At 39.3% G+C, this 18,209-nt stretch overlaps 1 protein-coding gene across 4 annotated transcripts in view; it reads left to right on the forward strand.

The window, feature by feature from the left end:
- Positions 1–15,559, forward strand: part of myo9aa (myosin IXAa) — a 115,246-nt gene extending 99,687 nt beyond the window's left edge. For all 4 annotated transcript variants that reach the window (XM_028014193.1, XM_028014190.1, XM_028014192.1 and 1 more), the window contains 16 exons: positions 1,876–1,973; positions 2,083–2,213; positions 2,320–2,543; positions 2,625–2,741; positions 2,835–3,023; positions 4,503–4,553; positions 4,677–4,788; positions 6,596–6,654; positions 6,825–7,017; positions 7,096–7,224; positions 7,334–7,439; positions 9,341–9,472; positions 10,635–10,758; positions 12,542–12,750; positions 13,456–13,598; positions 14,169–15,559. In XM_028014193.1, coding sequence (XP_027869994.1) covers positions 1,876–1,973; positions 2,083–2,213; positions 2,320–2,543; positions 2,625–2,741; positions 2,835–3,023; positions 4,503–4,553; positions 4,677–4,788; positions 6,596–6,654; positions 6,825–7,017; positions 7,096–7,224; positions 7,334–7,439; positions 9,341–9,472; positions 10,635–10,758; positions 12,542–12,750; positions 13,456–13,598; positions 14,169–14,677 — 2,526 coding nt within the window. In that variant the 3' untranslated portion in view covers positions 14,678–15,559. The remainder of the gene's footprint in view (positions 1–1,875; positions 1,974–2,082; positions 2,214–2,319; positions 2,544–2,624; positions 2,742–2,834; positions 3,024–4,502; positions 4,554–4,676; positions 4,789–6,595; positions 6,655–6,824; positions 7,018–7,095; positions 7,225–7,333; positions 7,440–9,340; positions 9,473–10,634; positions 10,759–12,541; positions 12,751–13,455; positions 13,599–14,168) is intronic.
- Positions 15,560–18,209: the final 2,650 nt, after the last annotated feature.

Here is an 18,209-nt window from a genome sequence, read left to right on the forward strand (position 1 = left end):
TACTCTCTGCTAAAGCCTGACTTCTCTTTGACTTTTCTAACCCACTCAGTAGAAACAGCCTCGATCTGCATCTCACCTCTGCCTCAAACTGAACTTATTCCTGGCTTTTCCTTTTAAAACCCCAGTAAGGGGTACTTACACACAGCAGGTCTCAATGCTCAATTCAGATTTTTTTTTTTTACTGAAATTTATTTTTTTGTGTGTGTTTTCCGTTCATACTAATAATTAGATGCAAGAGCAATCTGACTTCTGTGTAAACGGTTTACAACCCCAAACAAAGAACGTTGACGTCACACAGCCGCGCATTGTTTACAGAAACAATAGTCAGTGGAGCCATTTATGGGTCAGTTTTAAAATTATTCTTCAATGGGAGAGTCAACAATATCGTCACACAACAGAAAGCTAATAAAAAGAAAGTACAAGTAATAGCAATGTGGAGCGCTGACTGTAGCTTCTTAGAGAAGTGTGTTTTGATGTGTAGTCAGAGCCAAGAGTGGTGGGATTGTAGTGTGATGTGCCTTAGTGGCAGCGACTTCTTTCATAAGTTCATAATCATAATTTTCAGCCATTGTTTATATCCTGATTTATCACCTCTGGCTTTTTTTGGAGCAGAATTATGGATGTCTCACATCAATTACGTACAAGTCGGCTAAAATGCAAAATGACCATTAAACTACAAATGCTTTAGTATCGCATATGGAAATGGCACAGATAGGATTTTTCTTTTGGGAAAATATCTGAATTGGGCCGTTCAGACTGCCATGAAAATCTCTGATATAAGTCACATATGGGCAGGAAAAAAAGAAGCAGATTTGCCTCCTGTGTGAACATAGTCTAACTCTTCCAGCTACTGATTGACATTTCCAATCCAGATCCCTCATCTATCTGAAAATCTCCACTTAAAGCCATTTGTTTGCTTTTGTTTTAAATATTGATTTTAGTGTTTGAAGACAGGAATGTAGCAGCAGTAAAGTCAATCAGTTTATTTTAGCGCTGTGTAGGACTCATTTTAAATGTAATTTTACAGAGGTTTGCTGCTGTTTGTCTTCTCTCTAACAGCTGCGGGTTCTCCTGGTGTTTCTCCGTAATTAGCCGTGTTTGCATGTGACTCATACGCTTCCTCTCTCCTCACTAATCAGACTTTGGAAATCCTTTAAAGGAATGTGATCTGCCTGCGCTTAACTAATTATTTCTCTTTCCTTTTTTTTAACTGCCTTTTGTTCATATATTGTACAATTTTCAAAGTTTGGTTGCTGTTTTTAAAGTACTACTGAATTTTACAAATTAAATCGATGTTTTCAGCTATAGGATGGCGCCATCTACTGGTGGAATATTGGGGATATTTTAGTGTAATTCTTCAGTCATGGCCAGACGTTTCTATGCTTGCTTTTGGTTTTCCTTGCTACTACTTTGGTTTACTGAAGAAGAACTAAGAGCAAATTCAGAAAAGTTTGTTTATAAGTACATCTGATGTGTCAAAGAGTCAACACTTACAGTCTTTGACCTGCTGAATAATAACTGCTCAGTTAAATTCTGAGTTTCATGATCAATTTGGCTGAAATTTTAATTTTATAATCTTTCATCCGTTTATCACTGGGTTTTTTTTTGAATGCCTTGATTCCTCACCTTGTTGATGGAAGCATTATTGCTTAGATCTTTCATTAAGCTACTTTTTTGGAGCCCCACACCCAGATTTAAGAGCTTAATTGGACTTTTAATAAGTATTTTAGCAGCCTCTCCTTCCTGGTTTAAGTCTTTACGTGCAGATTTTCTGAAAAACGTAAGGCCATAACTGAATTTTGTAGACATTGTGGAACTAAAGCTTCATTTGTAACATTTGTGCATGTATTTGACATTTATCTCTCCATCTTTCAGCCCTTGAGCTCAGAGGAGCAGAAAAAGCTACACAAAGCCATGTCATCGGGAGACCTAGTCAAAGTGGAGTCGATGCACAAAAATTCACAAGACGGAAGGTTTGTTGAAGTGCAGCTGTCTGTTTTTAAGAAATTTATTCATAATTGTCTCCCATCTCTTTGGTCTTAGATGTGTTAGAAGTGTCTATTTTGGGTGGTTGTGATTCAGGGTTCGTGGGAAGATGCGCTTCTGGGGCAAATCGAAGTACGGGGATAAGAAGACGTCCAGAGAGAAGCTGATCTGCGGGTCTGATTCGCTGGACGGAGACTATGGAGAAACTGGACATCTCCTGGGGGATGGTGAGATGTATTTTGTTTTTTTCTTCTTCTTTGTTGTTTGTGTTTTTATCCCACTGTCGTGTTTCATTTCATTCTTGTCATAACAAAGTGTCATTGTTTCACACAGCGGGCCAGGAGAACATGTCCCCTCCCTGCAGTCCTGACCTGACTCTGGACCGAGGCTTCAGGGACTTGAAGGAGAACAAGGAGCCGTCCCCCAAGGTGAAGCGGAGGAGGAGCGTGAAGATCAGCAGCGTGGCAGTGGAGCCCGCCCAGTGGCAGAACGACGCGCTGCAGATCCTCTCCTGCATCAACGACTACAGGAGCATGAACGATTTCCTCCTAAAAAAGGTACAGTGTGTGCGTAAAACGGAATTATAAACTAAAATCCAGGTGAAATTCTGTTGTTTGTGATGATCCGTTATATTTTAGATCAATGATTTGGAGACTGAGGACAGTAAGAAGGACACCATGGTGGACGTCGTCTTCAAAAAGGCCCTGAAGGAGTTCCGCCTGAACATCTTCAACTCCTACTCTACAGCACTTGCAGTAAACCATTATATCTTTTACATGTATTTTGTCCTGGAAGCTGTATTTCTTACATGTAATCCCTTGTTGGCTCTTCCTGTGTTATCTCTGCAGATGGATGACGGTAAGAGCATCCGCTACAAAGACCTTCATGCTCTGTTTGAGCAGATCCTGGAAAAAACGATGCGGCAGGAGCAGAGGGACTGGAGGGAGCCTCCCGTCAAAGTTTGGGTCAACACGTTTAAAGTTTTCCTGGATGAGTTCATGACTGAGTACAAACTGATGGACGGCGCGCTCAGCAAGGTAATAGTTTGGGAATTTTACTGCATGGCAGGACTGGAAAACTTTTTTTTTTTTTTTTTGAAGAGATTGTTGAATTTTTCTAGCAAATTTTGTGAAGTGGTAGTAATCCCAATTTCTTTCAGAGAGAAAAAAAGTCACGTTCTCTAAAAATATTTTTATTCTTGTTATATCATTATTCTTATACTCAAGTTATTTTATATATGTCATGTGGACCTAGGCCTGTCACGATAACAAATTTTGCTGAGCGATTGATTATCTCAAAAATGATTGCGATAAACGATAATATTGTTTGAAGAACATTTTAAACTGATGTCATGGTAATGGCATAATAATGCAAGCACATCCTGCCAAAAATAGATACACTTTATTTTCAAAAGAACACTTAACACTGGAGCTGATAAACAAAATAAACAAAACAGCCAAAAACAAAAATGAAATGAACTCTCAAGTCTCCGTTAACAAAAAATGCACTTGAATAAAAACTGAACATAACACATGTCAGTGGAGAGCACCAGAGTTGAGCCTTTTCTCATCCAGTGTCAACAGAGAGAGAAAAAGGCAGGAAGAAACGATAAAGAGCCGATGAATTAAAATAAGGTCGATAATTTTCCTTTATCATGCGATTAACTGATTTATTGTTTATCGCGGCAAGACTATGTGGAGCATAATAGCGAAGTTTGTAATGCTCCACTCATGAAAGTAAGTCTGTTGGACTTGTCATCAGCACTCAGATAGCAATTATACACTGCTGGACAGGACAGGTTTTTAAAAATATATAATGTAAGAAGAATAATTCGAGAACAGGATGAAAAATATTTTTAAAAGCTTCTCATCATTAACAGTCATTAAGTATTTAAATTATGAGCAGAGGTAAAGACAAAATGAGGCATCTTTTGAAGTCTTTAGTGCTATATTAGCACTTTGTACACTTAGCACAGCTGCCATGCTTAAAGCAGCAGTGTCTCTGTGCATTCCCTGGACAGTCTAGAGCCTTACTTTAACATGTTCAAATCCAGGATGTCCCATTAAAGATTGAATTTTGATGTCCTTTGTTCAGCCTTCCTGTTATCTGCTCAGGTGTTGCTCTGGTAGCCTGAAAGAACCACTGATATGGCTCAGTATGTTCATCTGTAAATCCTTATAATTACAAGATATAACCAACTTTACATTAAATCTTCAATTAGATAAACCGTTCACATCAAAGAGTATTGTTGTTTGCACAGTCTATTAGCATGTGGAGTATTCACTGGTCTGAAAAGAAAAACATTTTGTGTTTCTAAACAGCAGATCACTGATGAAGGCTAAGTTTGCTTAAAATTGTTGGGTTCTGTGGACATCTCTACTTTATAGTCTATAACTATAAAGTATAAATAGTCACAACTGTAACTTTTCAAAGGTTTAGAGATGCATTTAATGGTACACAAAATATCTTATTAGCCAAGAAGGATGATCTGTTTTTTGTTTTTTTTCCTAATGTAGCCACTTCCTAAGCCTGAACGTAAAAAGCGAAGGAAAAAGGACACCGATATCGTAAGTCACTTCAGTCTCGGGTTGTTTAGTTCATACTTACAATAACACCATAAGAATTGTCCTTGTTTACGGTGTTAAATTTCAAGAGGTTTAACAATAAACACGCTTTGCTGCCCTGTTCAGGTAGAAGAACATAATGGACACATCTTCAAATCCACTCAGTACAGCATCCCCACATACTGTGAATACTGCTCCTCTCTCATCTGGATGATGGATCGTGCCTGTGTGTGCAAATGTGAGTCTGCAGATAAAATATCCAACATCAAGATAATTTTTTTTTTTTTTTAAATAATCGAGACATTGCTTTGTTTCCTCTTGGACATTATCGATTGCTGTTTTCTCTTAAGATCTGTTCAGTTTTTAATGATTTCCTTTTTTAAGGATTATAACCCACAAAAAATGTCCTGCAGTTTCCTTTAAAGAAAAATGTTTTCAATCTTACAGAAAAAAAAAATTATTTGTTTAGACATCAAAGAGTTTATGTTTTTTTTATGACGCTTAAGCCACTGAAAGAGATGCTCTTGGTTGGAGTGCTTGTAAGCTGAAAACTATCAGTTTTTTATTTTGATCCAATTAAAGAACTGAAAGAGAGAACTTCAGATTATTATTATTTTCTTTAACAGATCAGAGGCGGTCGAGGCTAAATTGAATAATTCTGACTGGATGACTGACAGGAGGATCTATAATTGATCAGTTAAAAATGCACATGGAAGAACAAGCTTTTCCAGCTGTCATATTTCAGGTCAAGTGTATTTGTACACCACATTCAGCAACTTCGCAGTTCAAAGAGTTTTACATCATAGTAACCAATTATGAAACAAGCAACAAACATTACATTTTCACAAATGGTATGATCTAAAATAAAAAATCAGGCAAATGTATATTAAACGTACTGATCAATGTGAGGCTGTAATGTTTCCTCGAATGATGCGAGTACCTCGATTATTAAATGTATCTGCCTCGAAGCTTTGTTAAATTGTGTTTTATTATTTGGCGTGCTCTCAGAAAGAGAGAGAGGATTATTCTGAACAATAATCTATAGAGTATTCGATTACTAAAGTATTCTTTTACAACAGCCCTAGATCAATGTTCTACTTCATACTAGCCAAAGGAAACTCTAAACTAGTGGGTTTTAAGTTTGGATTTAAAGGAACTCAGTGTTTCAGCTGGTTTGCAGTTTTCTGGAAGTTTGCTCCAAATTAGTGTTGAATAAGATCTGAAGGCTGCTTCGACATGTTTGGTTCTGGGGATGCAGAGCAGGCCAGAACCAGAAGACCTGAGCGGTCTGGAAGGCTGGTACAATAACAATAAGTCTTTAATGTATGTTGTTGCTAAACTGTTCGGTGATTTATACATTAACAGAATTATTTTTAAAATCTGTTCTCTGGCCTACATGGAGCCAGTAGAAGACATTAGAACTGGGGCGATGTGCTCTGTCTTCCTGGCTTTAGTGAGAACGCCAGCAGAAGCTGCAGCTGTCTGATTGCAGTAATAGCAGTGGTGTGATTACTGTGGCATTTTTTACTTTTCTGAGCAAAAGTAAAAAAGCAACTTTCAGCTTGCCCAGATGGGAAAAAGATGAGCTCATCAGCATATTATGTGTGCAAATCGATTGTTTGAAATCAAGGAAACCTACTCTTTTTTTTTTGTTTTTTTGCTGACTAGCGCCAACAACCCTTACACACACAGATTGTGAGCGTGATGAACACACACACGGTCTGTGTTCAGCCAGGCCTCAGTGGTCAGGCTCTGCCTTCTCTCCCTCCTCATTCCCTAATCAGATTGTTTTCAACTGGACTCATGAGGTCTGGGGCTCCATGTCTCAGGAGATTTTTTTTTTTTTTTCCACACAGCTTTTCCTTTCTTCCCACAGGATGTTTTCTTTGTGCCAGCCAATGCCACTTTGTTCCTTTAAGCAATAACAGATTTTTGTTGCTATTGCTGTTGCTTTTATCACAACTTGAAGTGAATAATGAGGAGACACTGCCTCTCTGTGGATAATGGGAATGATTTGCTTGATCTGTCTGGTTGTGTCCATCCAGTGTGCCGGTACGCCTGCCACAGAAAGTGCTGCCAGAAGACAACCAAATGTAGCAAGAAGGTGAGTCGACCATATTGAGCTATTTCATGATAACCTCCCGTGACATTAATCGTGTTTTCCGCAAAGTAAATTGTTTGTTTCACAGCCTACTGAAATCATTCTAGATAGGCTGTGAATGGATGGTTTTTTTTCTTCTTTTTTTTCATACGTTTATGTTTGTGTGTGGACAGTTTGATCCAGAGCTGTCGACCAGACAGTTCGGAGTGGAGGTCGCTCGTCTGACTAACGATGAGCGGACGGTTCCTCTGGTGGTGGAGAAGCTGATCAACTACATCGAGATGCACGGCCTCTACACCGAGGGAATTTACAGGAAATCCGGCTCCACCAATAAGATCAAGGAGCTCAAGCTAGCACTTGACACGGGTAAACTGCTACAAGAAACTTTAAGTAGGTGGCGTGATCAAAAAGGATTTCTAACACTTCCACCGTTTGACCTCGCAGATGTGGAGAACATGAATCTGGATGACTACAACATTCACGTTATCGCTAGCGTCTTCAAGCAGTGGCTGAGGGACCTGCCCAACCCGCTGATGACGTTTGAGCTGTACGAGGAGTTCATCCGAGCAATGAGTGAGTGCCGAGCGCCAGCGCACTTTAGCATTGAGTTGCGTCTAATTGGAGATTATGAGACAGACGGGCTTTTGTTTTCTGGAGCTGTAAACAGAGATTTGCCTTTTAGGTTTGCAGGACAAGAAGGAAATGATCCGGGGGGTTTACTCTGTCATCGATCAGCTCAGCAGAACTCACCTGAACACTCTGGAGCGCCTCATTTTTCATCTCGTCAGGTCAGAAGCCATTTTTTTCCCTTTCTTTTGTTCCTCTTTGCAGTGGCTCACAAAAGTAAAACACCCGGCATCAGAAAATGATTTACAAAGGCAGAAGCCCAGGGCTGCAATTTGTTTGGGGTGGCCCAAAAATTTTGTTTTTGTTTAATCAATACTGTGTTACTCAACAAACTTTATTTTACATAAAAGTCATAGAATATAAAGAAATGCATGAAAAAGGCAATATTCATGTTTGTGAAAATTGTGAAGTTACAGTACATTTTCTGGGAACAGCATTAAAAGCTAGCATGCATCAATTCATATCCACTGATGTCTGCAGCTCCCGGACAGGGCCCCAAATCTGGCTCCAGCCCAGGGGCCAAGATCCTTCTAAGTTTGGACCTGAAAACACCCCCTGAATTTATTAAAACCTCTTCACTGCCAGCATTATATTTCAATTGAGTTTTAAATAATCGTAGACATACACAAACTAGTCTCTAATATGTTGAACAATTTTTAAAAATATTCAGCTGAAATCGATTTCGTCTAAGTGGTAAATATAGTCAACCGCTATATTTAATATCTACGCAAACACAGCAGCATAAATACTTTGAAATTCTTCATATGGCAGAAAAATAACTGCACTTCACCCTAAATTAGCCATTCCTACCGTAAAGCATGGTGGTAACAGCATCATGCTGTGGGCATGCTTTTTTTGGTAAAAAAAATGGATGGAGCAAATACAGGGCAACGCTGGAGGAGAATCTGTTGGAGGCTACAAAAGACTGGGGTGAAGATTCACCTTCAATGGATAGATTGTTCAGTAATCTTGAAAAAAGGATGGATAAAAACTTCAGGTTTTGATGTTGAACGCTGGTAGATGCATACGCCGAGATTCAGCTGTAATTGCAGAGAAAGGTGGCAAAAGTATTAACTTTGGTTGACTGACTACATGTTCACTAAGTAATTTTAATTTGCAGAAAAGGACACCGGGTATCATTTTCTTTCTATTTCACAATTATGTGTTATTTCCAGTGGATCAGAGAGAAATCTGATAGAAATGCGTTAAAGTTTGTGGTTGTAATATGTCAAAATACAACAAAAAACTTCAGGGTAGGAATAGTTCTTTGTGGATGAGTGTTGGAGAGCAGATGAACCAATTTTAGTTCAGGTTTTATATGTTGCACCAAATTACAAGGGATCTCAGTTAACAGAACTGCTCCAATTCACACAACTACACCGAGTCCAAATTAGTCCAAATTCATTCCAATTTAACTCATAAAAAATGCATAGTTATGTTCTGATCCCAATTACATCCAGATTATAGCACATCACAAACAAAATCTCTTGATAAAACAGTGGCAGTTGATAAAAAAGTTGTCTATTTAAGGAAGGGTAAGGGTTAGGGTTAGAGTCAGTCGTCTGCATCAAGCTGCTGACTTGCCGGACATTTTTCATTCTCAGCAAGCTTGTGGCGACAGTAGAGAGGAACCACTCTTTTTTTTTTTTAACAGACAGAAAATCCCATTTTCATACCTCCCGGATTTCACCCAGTATCAACTATTTGAACAGCTTTTTATCTCTCAATTGTTCTCTTTACTTTCATCCTATAACACTGATACATACATATTACACAATACAGCTACTTTCTGTCACCATAGATGGATGTAAACACAGACGATGTCTCTGACAGTGAAGGGGAGGCTGCTTTCTTAGTGGAAGTTTTCTAAATCAACGTCTCTTCAGCTAAGAGTTTAATGAAACCTCAGCTGCCTAATGGAATTAGTCCTATTGAATAAAACTGCGCCATTACCCCTGCAGACGTCGCACGTGGCTGTTTATAAAAGCGTCTCAGTTACACGAGCGTTAAGGCCCGGCTGATGAGGGATAGTCTGCTCTAACAGTGGGTTTTCTGCTCCCAGGATCTCCTTTCAAGAGGAAACAAACCGCATGTCGGCTAATGCGCTGGCCATAGTTTTTGCTCCCTGCATCCTTCGCTGCCCGGACACCACCGACCCGATGCAGAGCGTCCAGGACATCAGCAAGACCACAGCGTAAGAACGCGCACACACATTTTATAAGATACAGCAGTGGGAAAAATAAGTTTTACATGTCAAAAAAGAATTTCTTTTTTTTTTATCATCAGATTTTAAAAGTATTTGAATTCAACCTCAAGCACTCTTATAAATATGTAAAGGAAATATGAAATATGAGAAATATTGAGGTGTGCATGCTTAATGATGATGATGATGATTTGGTTTGACTGTATCAGGAATTCAGTGGGAAATAATTTGTGTGAAACATAAATACCTGTATTAAGTTGAATTCTTGAACTTGGTCTAAATTTTAACAATAATTTCTGTATTTTCAAACAATTTTATTTTAGAATGTATTATGAAATGCAAGCAGTTTCTAAAAATGATTATAGAGATTATAGAGACTAACACAATTTTATTTGAGACGTAACCTAAAACTTAAAAAAAAAAAAAAAATCAAGTAAAAATAAAAAATTACCACATGATATCATTACTCTGTCAACACACACCAAAATTAATCAAGTGCTTATATTTAGTTGCTCCTTTCTCCTCTTAAATCCCAAGGAGTCAGAAAGGAAGTTCTTAGTTTTTTCCACATCCTCCTTTCTTTCCAATATTAACTTCATCTTTGTTTAACAAACGACAACCTGGAATCTGTTGTGCGTTTCTTTTTCCTCCTTGCACTCGAGTTCAGATTTAAATAATTAAACATTCTAGATACAGATGGTTATCATGTCCATAAACATTTTCCATTGTTTTCCAAAAAAACCCAAAAAACAATGGAGCTGAAATTTTCCTTATTTTTACCATGGATGTTAGTTGGGTTTACTGCAAAGTGTGATGTGGACCCGCATGACTCTGAGGGAAAATGATGGAGAGAGGAGGTTGAATTAAATGAATCTATTCCATGTGACAACAATGAGGCACCGATCCAGCCTAACCAGATCATCAGATAGATAAAAATAAGGACATATGATTGGGAAGAGAATAAAGGTGAAGTCAGTAGTCTTCCTTTGTCACAGAACAGCTTCGTGTTACATGTGTCTAAATACTGATGAAATGGCTTGCATCATGCTGTTCATTCTGTAAAATAATACCTTTTCTGTTGTGTAGAGATGAGTCGGTGTTCATATTGTTTACCAAGCTGTTCAGAGGTTTTTCTTCTCACCTAATTATGCAGGTGTGTGGAGCTCATCATTTGCGAACAGATGACTAAGTACAAAGTTCGCCTAAAGGACATAAATACACTGGAGTTTGCTGAGAACAAGGCCAAGTCGAAACTGAGCCTCATTCGTCGATCGATGGTGAGATCAAACAAGATGACCGTGAACATGTCTGCCTGACTTATAATAATTTATCCATCATAGTTCACAGCTTCTTTCCTCTTACAGCTTATCTCCTTTACTCTAAACCTGCTTGGACAGATGTGAAGTAAATCAGCATATGCTACTGAGGCTTAGATCAGTAAATCATCATTTTGTGTTGTGACCTTGTTGTTTCTTCTCCTATTTTCTGAAATGTCTGGATTGAATTAAGGAGTTATCATACATTGCACAATAATTTGCATAGACGCGTTGCATGTTGTTTACATCGGGACGTTTTGTCCATGTGCCCAAAAGACGATTCCTGTACTTGACATCCGTAGATGCGCTGCAGTAAATAATTTTATTAACAAAGCAAAACCTGGAGATGTAGTTATTAATTTAGTGTCACAGCAAAAGGAAAGTAGCATAATGCAGAAGAAACGTTGAAGACCAACTCAAATCCACTTATATTCTTCTTTTTCTCAGACAATATTCTGTTGCATTATTTTAAGGTTAAATGAATATTGTGCAGTCAAGGGGCCGACTCTGATTAGATTTACTTAATGCTTCTTGTAGAAAAACGTCTTCTGAATTTAGGTGAAGGTTTGAGTCTAAAGCAGAAAAGTGGCAGGAGATTTTATTTGTTTCACATTCCTTTCTCCGACACAAAGTGTGGACAGAGATCACCACTAGCTTTCCCTTCATCTAGTTTCTTTAGTTTTTGATTTAGTTCATTTTATTTCAAAACGGAAGCTTATTTTCTGTTCAGTTCTGGTGCTTCTTCTTGAGAAACTAGAGAATAAAAAAAAAACTTTAATTCTGTTGTTGCTTTTCCTTAAAGCTGGCAAAAACATCCAAGACGGTAAAGTTGGTGTGCAAATGTTCCCTGTGGTGTACTAATGTTTAGTTGTTAGATTATATATATTATAGACTTCATGTAGTCCAGTTACTGCACGTGAGAATGTATCGCTGCTGTTTTTGAGATAACAGAATCAAAGCCACTTTTATTTATTATTCTATTAAATCATTCTAATAAATCTAAGATTTAGTTCATCTCTAAAATATTTCAAGGTTGGTCGTTTTACTGTGTTATTGACCTGGTTTGCTAAAAACGAGCTGACATATCCAGATACTTCTGGTGACGTTACAAAAGGCAACAGACCAAAAACAAGGGTTCTTCTGAGAACGTACATTTTTTTATTGTATTCATTTTCTTTTTCTTTTTACATTCATGTTTTTAATCATATTAATCCATAAAACGTGCTTATTTGGATACTATGCCTCTGAAAAAAGTTTCTTATAGAAAACTTCATGAATTTCAGAAACATTTGACAAAATTAGATTACCAAAGATCTTCAGAAATAATTTCTAACCAACGTTTATCAAAATTAAATGGTACAGTTAATGTTTTCTGCAATGACTCATCAGATTCAGACGTATAAAGATGAAGCCCTGGCGACACAAAATGCAAATGACTCACAATCTATCACTAAATCGTTACCGATCCCAGTTGATCGGCTCCATTCCTCCGCCTCTTGTGATGTCACCAACCAAAACACACAAATAGCACAATAAACAGAATGTTTTCAATTAGGAAGTTTTTCCAAAATGTTTTGTGAATTCCTGCATGGAAATCCATACTCCCTTCCTCTGCTGTGTTTTTTATTGTCTGTGTTCAGTGGTCGATGAACAAAAAATACACTTCTGGACAGTATCTTTAAGGCCGTGGACGTGTGTGTGTGTGTGTGTGTGTGTGTGTGTGTGCTGCTGATGTGGTCCTCAGGGAAAAGGTCAAGCACATCGGCTGACCTACCACACGCCTTCACCTCCGGCCAGTCCTCGGCTGCCGTTCAGAGCCGACGCGGCGAGAGAGGGTAGTGGTGGCGAAGAGGGGGCGGAGTCACTTGTGGACATCTCAGAGCACCAGCAGGCCGCCATGCAGCAGGAGGACAGAGTGCTGACAGAGCAGATCGAAAGCCTGCAGAAGAAGAAGTTGGTCTTATTTTGGATCATCGGTTAATGACCTGGAACAGACTAGACCAGGGGTGTGCAAACGTTTTTGTCACATGGGCCAAAATTGTCAGCTCAAAACTCAGGCAAAGCAAATGTAATTTTAAGATTTAAAATCACCAAAAACGTGTTTGTTTTTTTTCTTCTACCTACTCAACAATAAACAGCCTGAGCTGTTTTAATAAAACAAATAATCAGATTTTTTTTTTCTTTTTACGAACAGGATTTTTTTTCTTTGCTCGTTTGAAGAAAACTGAAAAAATATTTTGTCTATTCTCAGCAACAAAAACAGGATCAGGTCAGTCTTCATTTGAAAACACTTGCTGGATTTAGGCAAGTTGCAATACAGCTATTAAAAAGCACATTTTGGTGCACAAAGGTGTAGTTTAAATAATGCAATGAGTAGATGTGGCTACATTTACCATGAAAATAGAAAGAAACCAGAAAGCTTGGAAGAGATTATAACTTTGTGTTGCGTCTAACATTTTTCTCAGTAGCTTTTGGTTTAAAAGTCGTAGCTTTGTCCGAATTCATTCTCGAATTGTCCGCAGAAATAATTCCAGTGGCCGCAAATGGCTCCACTTTGAACACCCTTGGACTAGACACTCTCGGTATAGAATAAAGAACAAATAATTGATCTGTTTATGATGACGTTTGCTCGTGTTTCTGGTGAAATGTTCGTAACAGAGAGGAGTTGACTGTGGAGATGCTGGCACTCGAGCCGCGAGCCTCAGATGACGAGACCCTGGAATCTGAAGCCTCCATCGGTACGGCTGACAGCTCAGAAAACCTCAATGTGGATTTAGAGGAAACCGTTTCCGACTTCTCTGGTATGTCATTTTGTAGCAAGCTCAAAAAAATAATCGTATTGCAGCTTGCATGTTTTCATATTATAAGGCTGTGCGGCAGCCACCCAGCTCAAGCTCTTGAACAAAGTTCAAGGCTTTCCGTCGGGATCACGGTGAAAACTAAATGCATTCATGCAAACGTTAATATAGATGAACTGGGGCTCATAATGCAAACGAAATAAACAAAACGTACCTTGCTGTTTTCACCGCAGGACTGCGATGCATAAGATCTTTGTTTCTTTAACACAGCAAACAAGCATTTGAAATCTTGCCGACAGTAGTTGTTTTCGGCCCTTCTTGGCTACGGGAACCAGTGAGGTACAAAACAAACAAGCAAAACGGCAAAGATTCAAATTATGATCTAAAAATAAAATCTGAATTAAAATAATATGTCTGGTTTACTTCAGGCATGGATCCATAATTACAATGAATTAGAAGAGTCGGATTGGACTCGTACACAATGCCTGTGGGCTTGGGTCCAATTTTTAAAAAATTATTTCTAATCATTTATGGCTCCTTACAAGAGTGTATGACCTTGTGGTCTCATTTCAGAGAGAGGTCCAGGGATCTCCTCCCCATGGCCTCGCAGACCCGACAGGAAGGACTCCCGACGACGCGCCCCCCCCCACCGCCAGCCCGATTCCCTGGACTCGGCCGACTCTTTTTCCACCGTTTCCTCCTACTCCTCCTCATCGCACTACCACCCGTTGCCTTCTTCCTCCTCCTCCGCCGCCGCCGCCACTCGCCGCTTTCGTTTCCACTCCAAGTCTCCCGCGGTGGGCTCCAGCCTGGCCCGCTCTCAGGCCCCGCCCCTGAACGCATCTCAGTCCGCTCGGTCGGACAGCTTCGACGGCAGCCTGACGGGGGAGCAGGACGACGACGAGCGGCCGCAGTTCACCAGCCGCGGCACTTTCAATCCAGAGAAGGGCAAGCAGAAACTCAAAGGTGCCAGACATTCTGCCGTGAGGAACATCAGAGACGGCGGCGGTGGGCCTGGCAGGGACCCTCCGGACATACCCCAGCACCTCGTATTGTACGGTAGTAATGAATTCATGGTGTGAAGGACGCAGGAACACCAAAGCACTCGTACTTTCAGCCTCTGTTTGTTGAAGACGGAGGGAGGCAAGAAGGGCTCGACTGCCACCATGCTTTCACAGTACAGTGCCTTGGCAGCTCTGTCCTCTGCACCAGAGGAGAGAGACTGAGCAGCAAGACAAGGAAAAGGGAATGTTGGAATATGAAAAAAAAGAACTCCATATCAGAGAATATTACAGAGTTAGAGAGCTAAAGATTTATATTTCCTCTAAATGGGCAAAAACCCACACTAAATCAGACAACGCCGATGTTCACTGGACTCTAAGCTCCTAAATATTAGCTTTTTTATCGGTTTACAGTTTAAAACAATCAGTGTCAGCAGTGGACACTCTTATTACAAGACTCTTTTTTTCTTATTTAATAAATTTTATTATCACAGAAATGCTTTATGGCCTATAATATACAGGTATAAATACTGTACAAAGCTGGAACACCTGCCCCTGCTGGGTAGTTGTAGTCTAATATTTATCTTTTTTTTCTTTTCTTTTTTTTTTAAGAGTATCCCAGGTCGGGATGTTCATATTTTGAGCATGTGCAGAGCAAGACTGTACGAATGAGTGTGAAAGTCAAAAACCACTTCATGTGTTTTAAGTTTGTGCTGCTTCCCCCACAAACCCGCCGCCCTCACTAACAGGGGGTGAAATGCGCCATCAATTAAAGGGACCAAGTCAGCTGGTGTGTATTCCAGCCAATGGGATCCCAGCTCTTTAGGAAAGTCAGACACACAACATGTGTAATGTACTGTACAGGCCATAAGTACGGCATAGCGGACAAATGAAACTGTTACTCATCCACTTCCTGTGTCTGGAGCATTTTGGTCAATAGCAACCAAGAAAGAGTATAAATCACATTGTCTTCTGTCTTTATTAGAGTCTGCTTGTATTTAAGGGATTTCCTTTCTGCTATTGTAATTCTCCAGCTCATACATCAAGTCAACTTGTTTTTCTAATTGAACAAATGCTTACTAGCACATAGCTCCCCTTCTTCAGTTTTTCACACCTCAAGAAGAAGAAAGGCATCCTGGGAAATATCCTGATCAAGATTATTGAGGCAGGTATTATTGCAAAATATCAGTAAAAGACCTCAAAAATAATCACTCATAAAAGTAGATATGGTACTTGGATATCAAGAGTCTCATTTTGTCAAACATACCTTTTAAATAGATAAATTTCCATAAAGACGTTTTCAGAAGCTTGTTGATTGCTTCAAAAACATCTGCTCAAAATGCAACAAGGTACATTTCTCCAGATGTTAGTAACTGGAGTCTATATATATATATATACTGTATATATATATAATTTTCACCATGTGTTGATTAAAGAAAACTTCAAGATACATAACTGTACGCCCATGATAAATGGCACTGATGTGTATGTTGAGCTGTACTTCTCTCCTTTTTATGGTACCACAAAGGTGATCCAAAGCTGGATAAAAGGTGCAAACAACCTCATAGGAAATGCAGTTTCAGTATTTCCTCAAATCGCATAGCATCGACTATTTTTGTTTCTGATTTATTTTATTTTATTTTGTAAGTGGCTTTGAAAATACAAGAATAATTGCTGCTTTTAGTTTTCAGAGAATTACAATAGAGTTTTGACTTTTCTGTTTATATTTTCTGCTGTTTACCCAGTGAGAGCTTTTGGGTTTAATCTAAATCTGTCAGTGCCTTTTATCTCTTCTGGCTTTTTCTCTCCATCTGCTTACTGGAAATGAAACAAGACTCCCATCTGTGAAGGACAGGTTGTCCTCCATGTTTCTTCACTGGCTGGTCCATTGTGAAACTTTCAGTTCACACATTACTTTTGCTCTAAATGGGAGATTATATAAGTAATAAGAATTAATGCACTTTATTATTATTTTTGGAACCCTAGTTTATAGATAATTAGAACACAACTTCAGAGAATTTTAGTTTTTTCCCACCTTTAGAGAGTGGCGTACTATTAATTTAATTTGTATTAAATAGTCCATTCAAAAATTACTACAGCATTGTTTTGAAAACCTCTTTTCTATGAAAAACATACTTTAGCATATGTTCCTGCAGAGGTTCATCTGACTGAACCGCAAGACTTGTGGAATGTTCACTTCTGGACCCATGAAACCAAAGTGGAGATATTAGATAATAATCCACGGTGCACTGTTTGTAGGAAACCCTAACGAACCATATCGCAGCAAACTCATCGTGCCAGTTACTGTCAACCAGTGACGTGCGGTCAGGGGAGGCACGGAAGAATAATATAAGATAAATTATACATTTTCATCCTGTGTTTTGTACTATAAAGTATTTACTTTTCATTTAGCTTGACCAATTTTAATTTTTTTTTTCTTCAAAATCGCTCAATTTTCGCATTTTCCCATTCAAACATTCGAAAGCGAAGCCGGTGAGGCAGCAGCGAGTTGAGTCTCACCTGGGATTGATCAACCTCTCACTACCTGCACTGGCTGCCATTCTACGGGAGCATGTTCCTCCAGTCTGTACATGTCCGATAAAATGGTTAAAAACATTTAATATATGAACTGATTTTCCATAATTTAGCTTATTTCTACGGTGTACAGTGTTTTTTTTGTCACCAACTGTGTGTGTAATGTGTTTCGTGTGCTGAGGATCAGAAACGGCAGAGAACAGATTCGAGGTGAGGCGGGCAGTTCTCCTGCCTCATGGCAGGGGGCGCTCATGATCCCAGACATTGTGACTCCACAACTGCAGAGTAAGAGACGGTAACGGCGAGCTAGTGATACAGTAAATAAGAGAAGCGACACGCAACGAGTCTACGTGTAGCTTGACTGATGCAGAGAGAAAATGTGGTTTGAGTTTTTCAACGGGTTTCCCCTTTGCTGTGCAGCATAGCACTAAATTAATATCTATATTTCCAAGTTTCATTGAGTTAACGGAATTATTCTACCTTGGCAGCGCGGCTATGAATGGCATGTGAAAGTATAGTCATTTGGCCCTTCAATGTTGTCCGCATGTAGACAATAACATGCAGGGGCTCTTATGATTTTGAATAAGTCAGTCCCTCACCAGCCATGAACCTCACCGCACGTCACTGCTGTCAACCATGGTGTTGGAAGGGTCATGCTTTGGGCTTGTTCTGCAGCCACAGAACCTGGTGTCTTTGGATTCAGTTATCCATAATAATCCAGTATACCTCAGTGTATTCCTGAGTTAAATGGGAGAGCCTTTTGACTGGCAGCTGGAATTCGGCACAGAACAATGATCCAGAATTCATCCACAAGAGAGAACTCACTGGAAAAACCTTTCAGGTAATTCTACTTTATAGGGGAAAGTAAAATATTCAGAAACTGACTGTAAGTTTCAGGTTAATGCGCCTGTTCTCGCATTCAAAGCGGAGAATGGTTTTCAAACACTGCTCACATTTCGAGACGAACATGAGCCAGCAGACTGTCACGAGAAGCGCACATTTGAAACCAATTTGCATTATTTCTATAAATAAAGCCGGCCTAATTGATTAGAAATGACTCGGGGGGGCAACCTCCTGT

The sequence above is a fragment of the Xiphophorus couchianus genome, chromosome 4 (assembly GCF_001444195.1).
Source record: "Xiphophorus couchianus chromosome 4, X_couchianus-1.0, whole genome shotgun sequence".
NCBI lineage: Eukaryota > Metazoa > Chordata > Actinopteri > Cyprinodontiformes > Poeciliidae > Xiphophorus > Xiphophorus couchianus.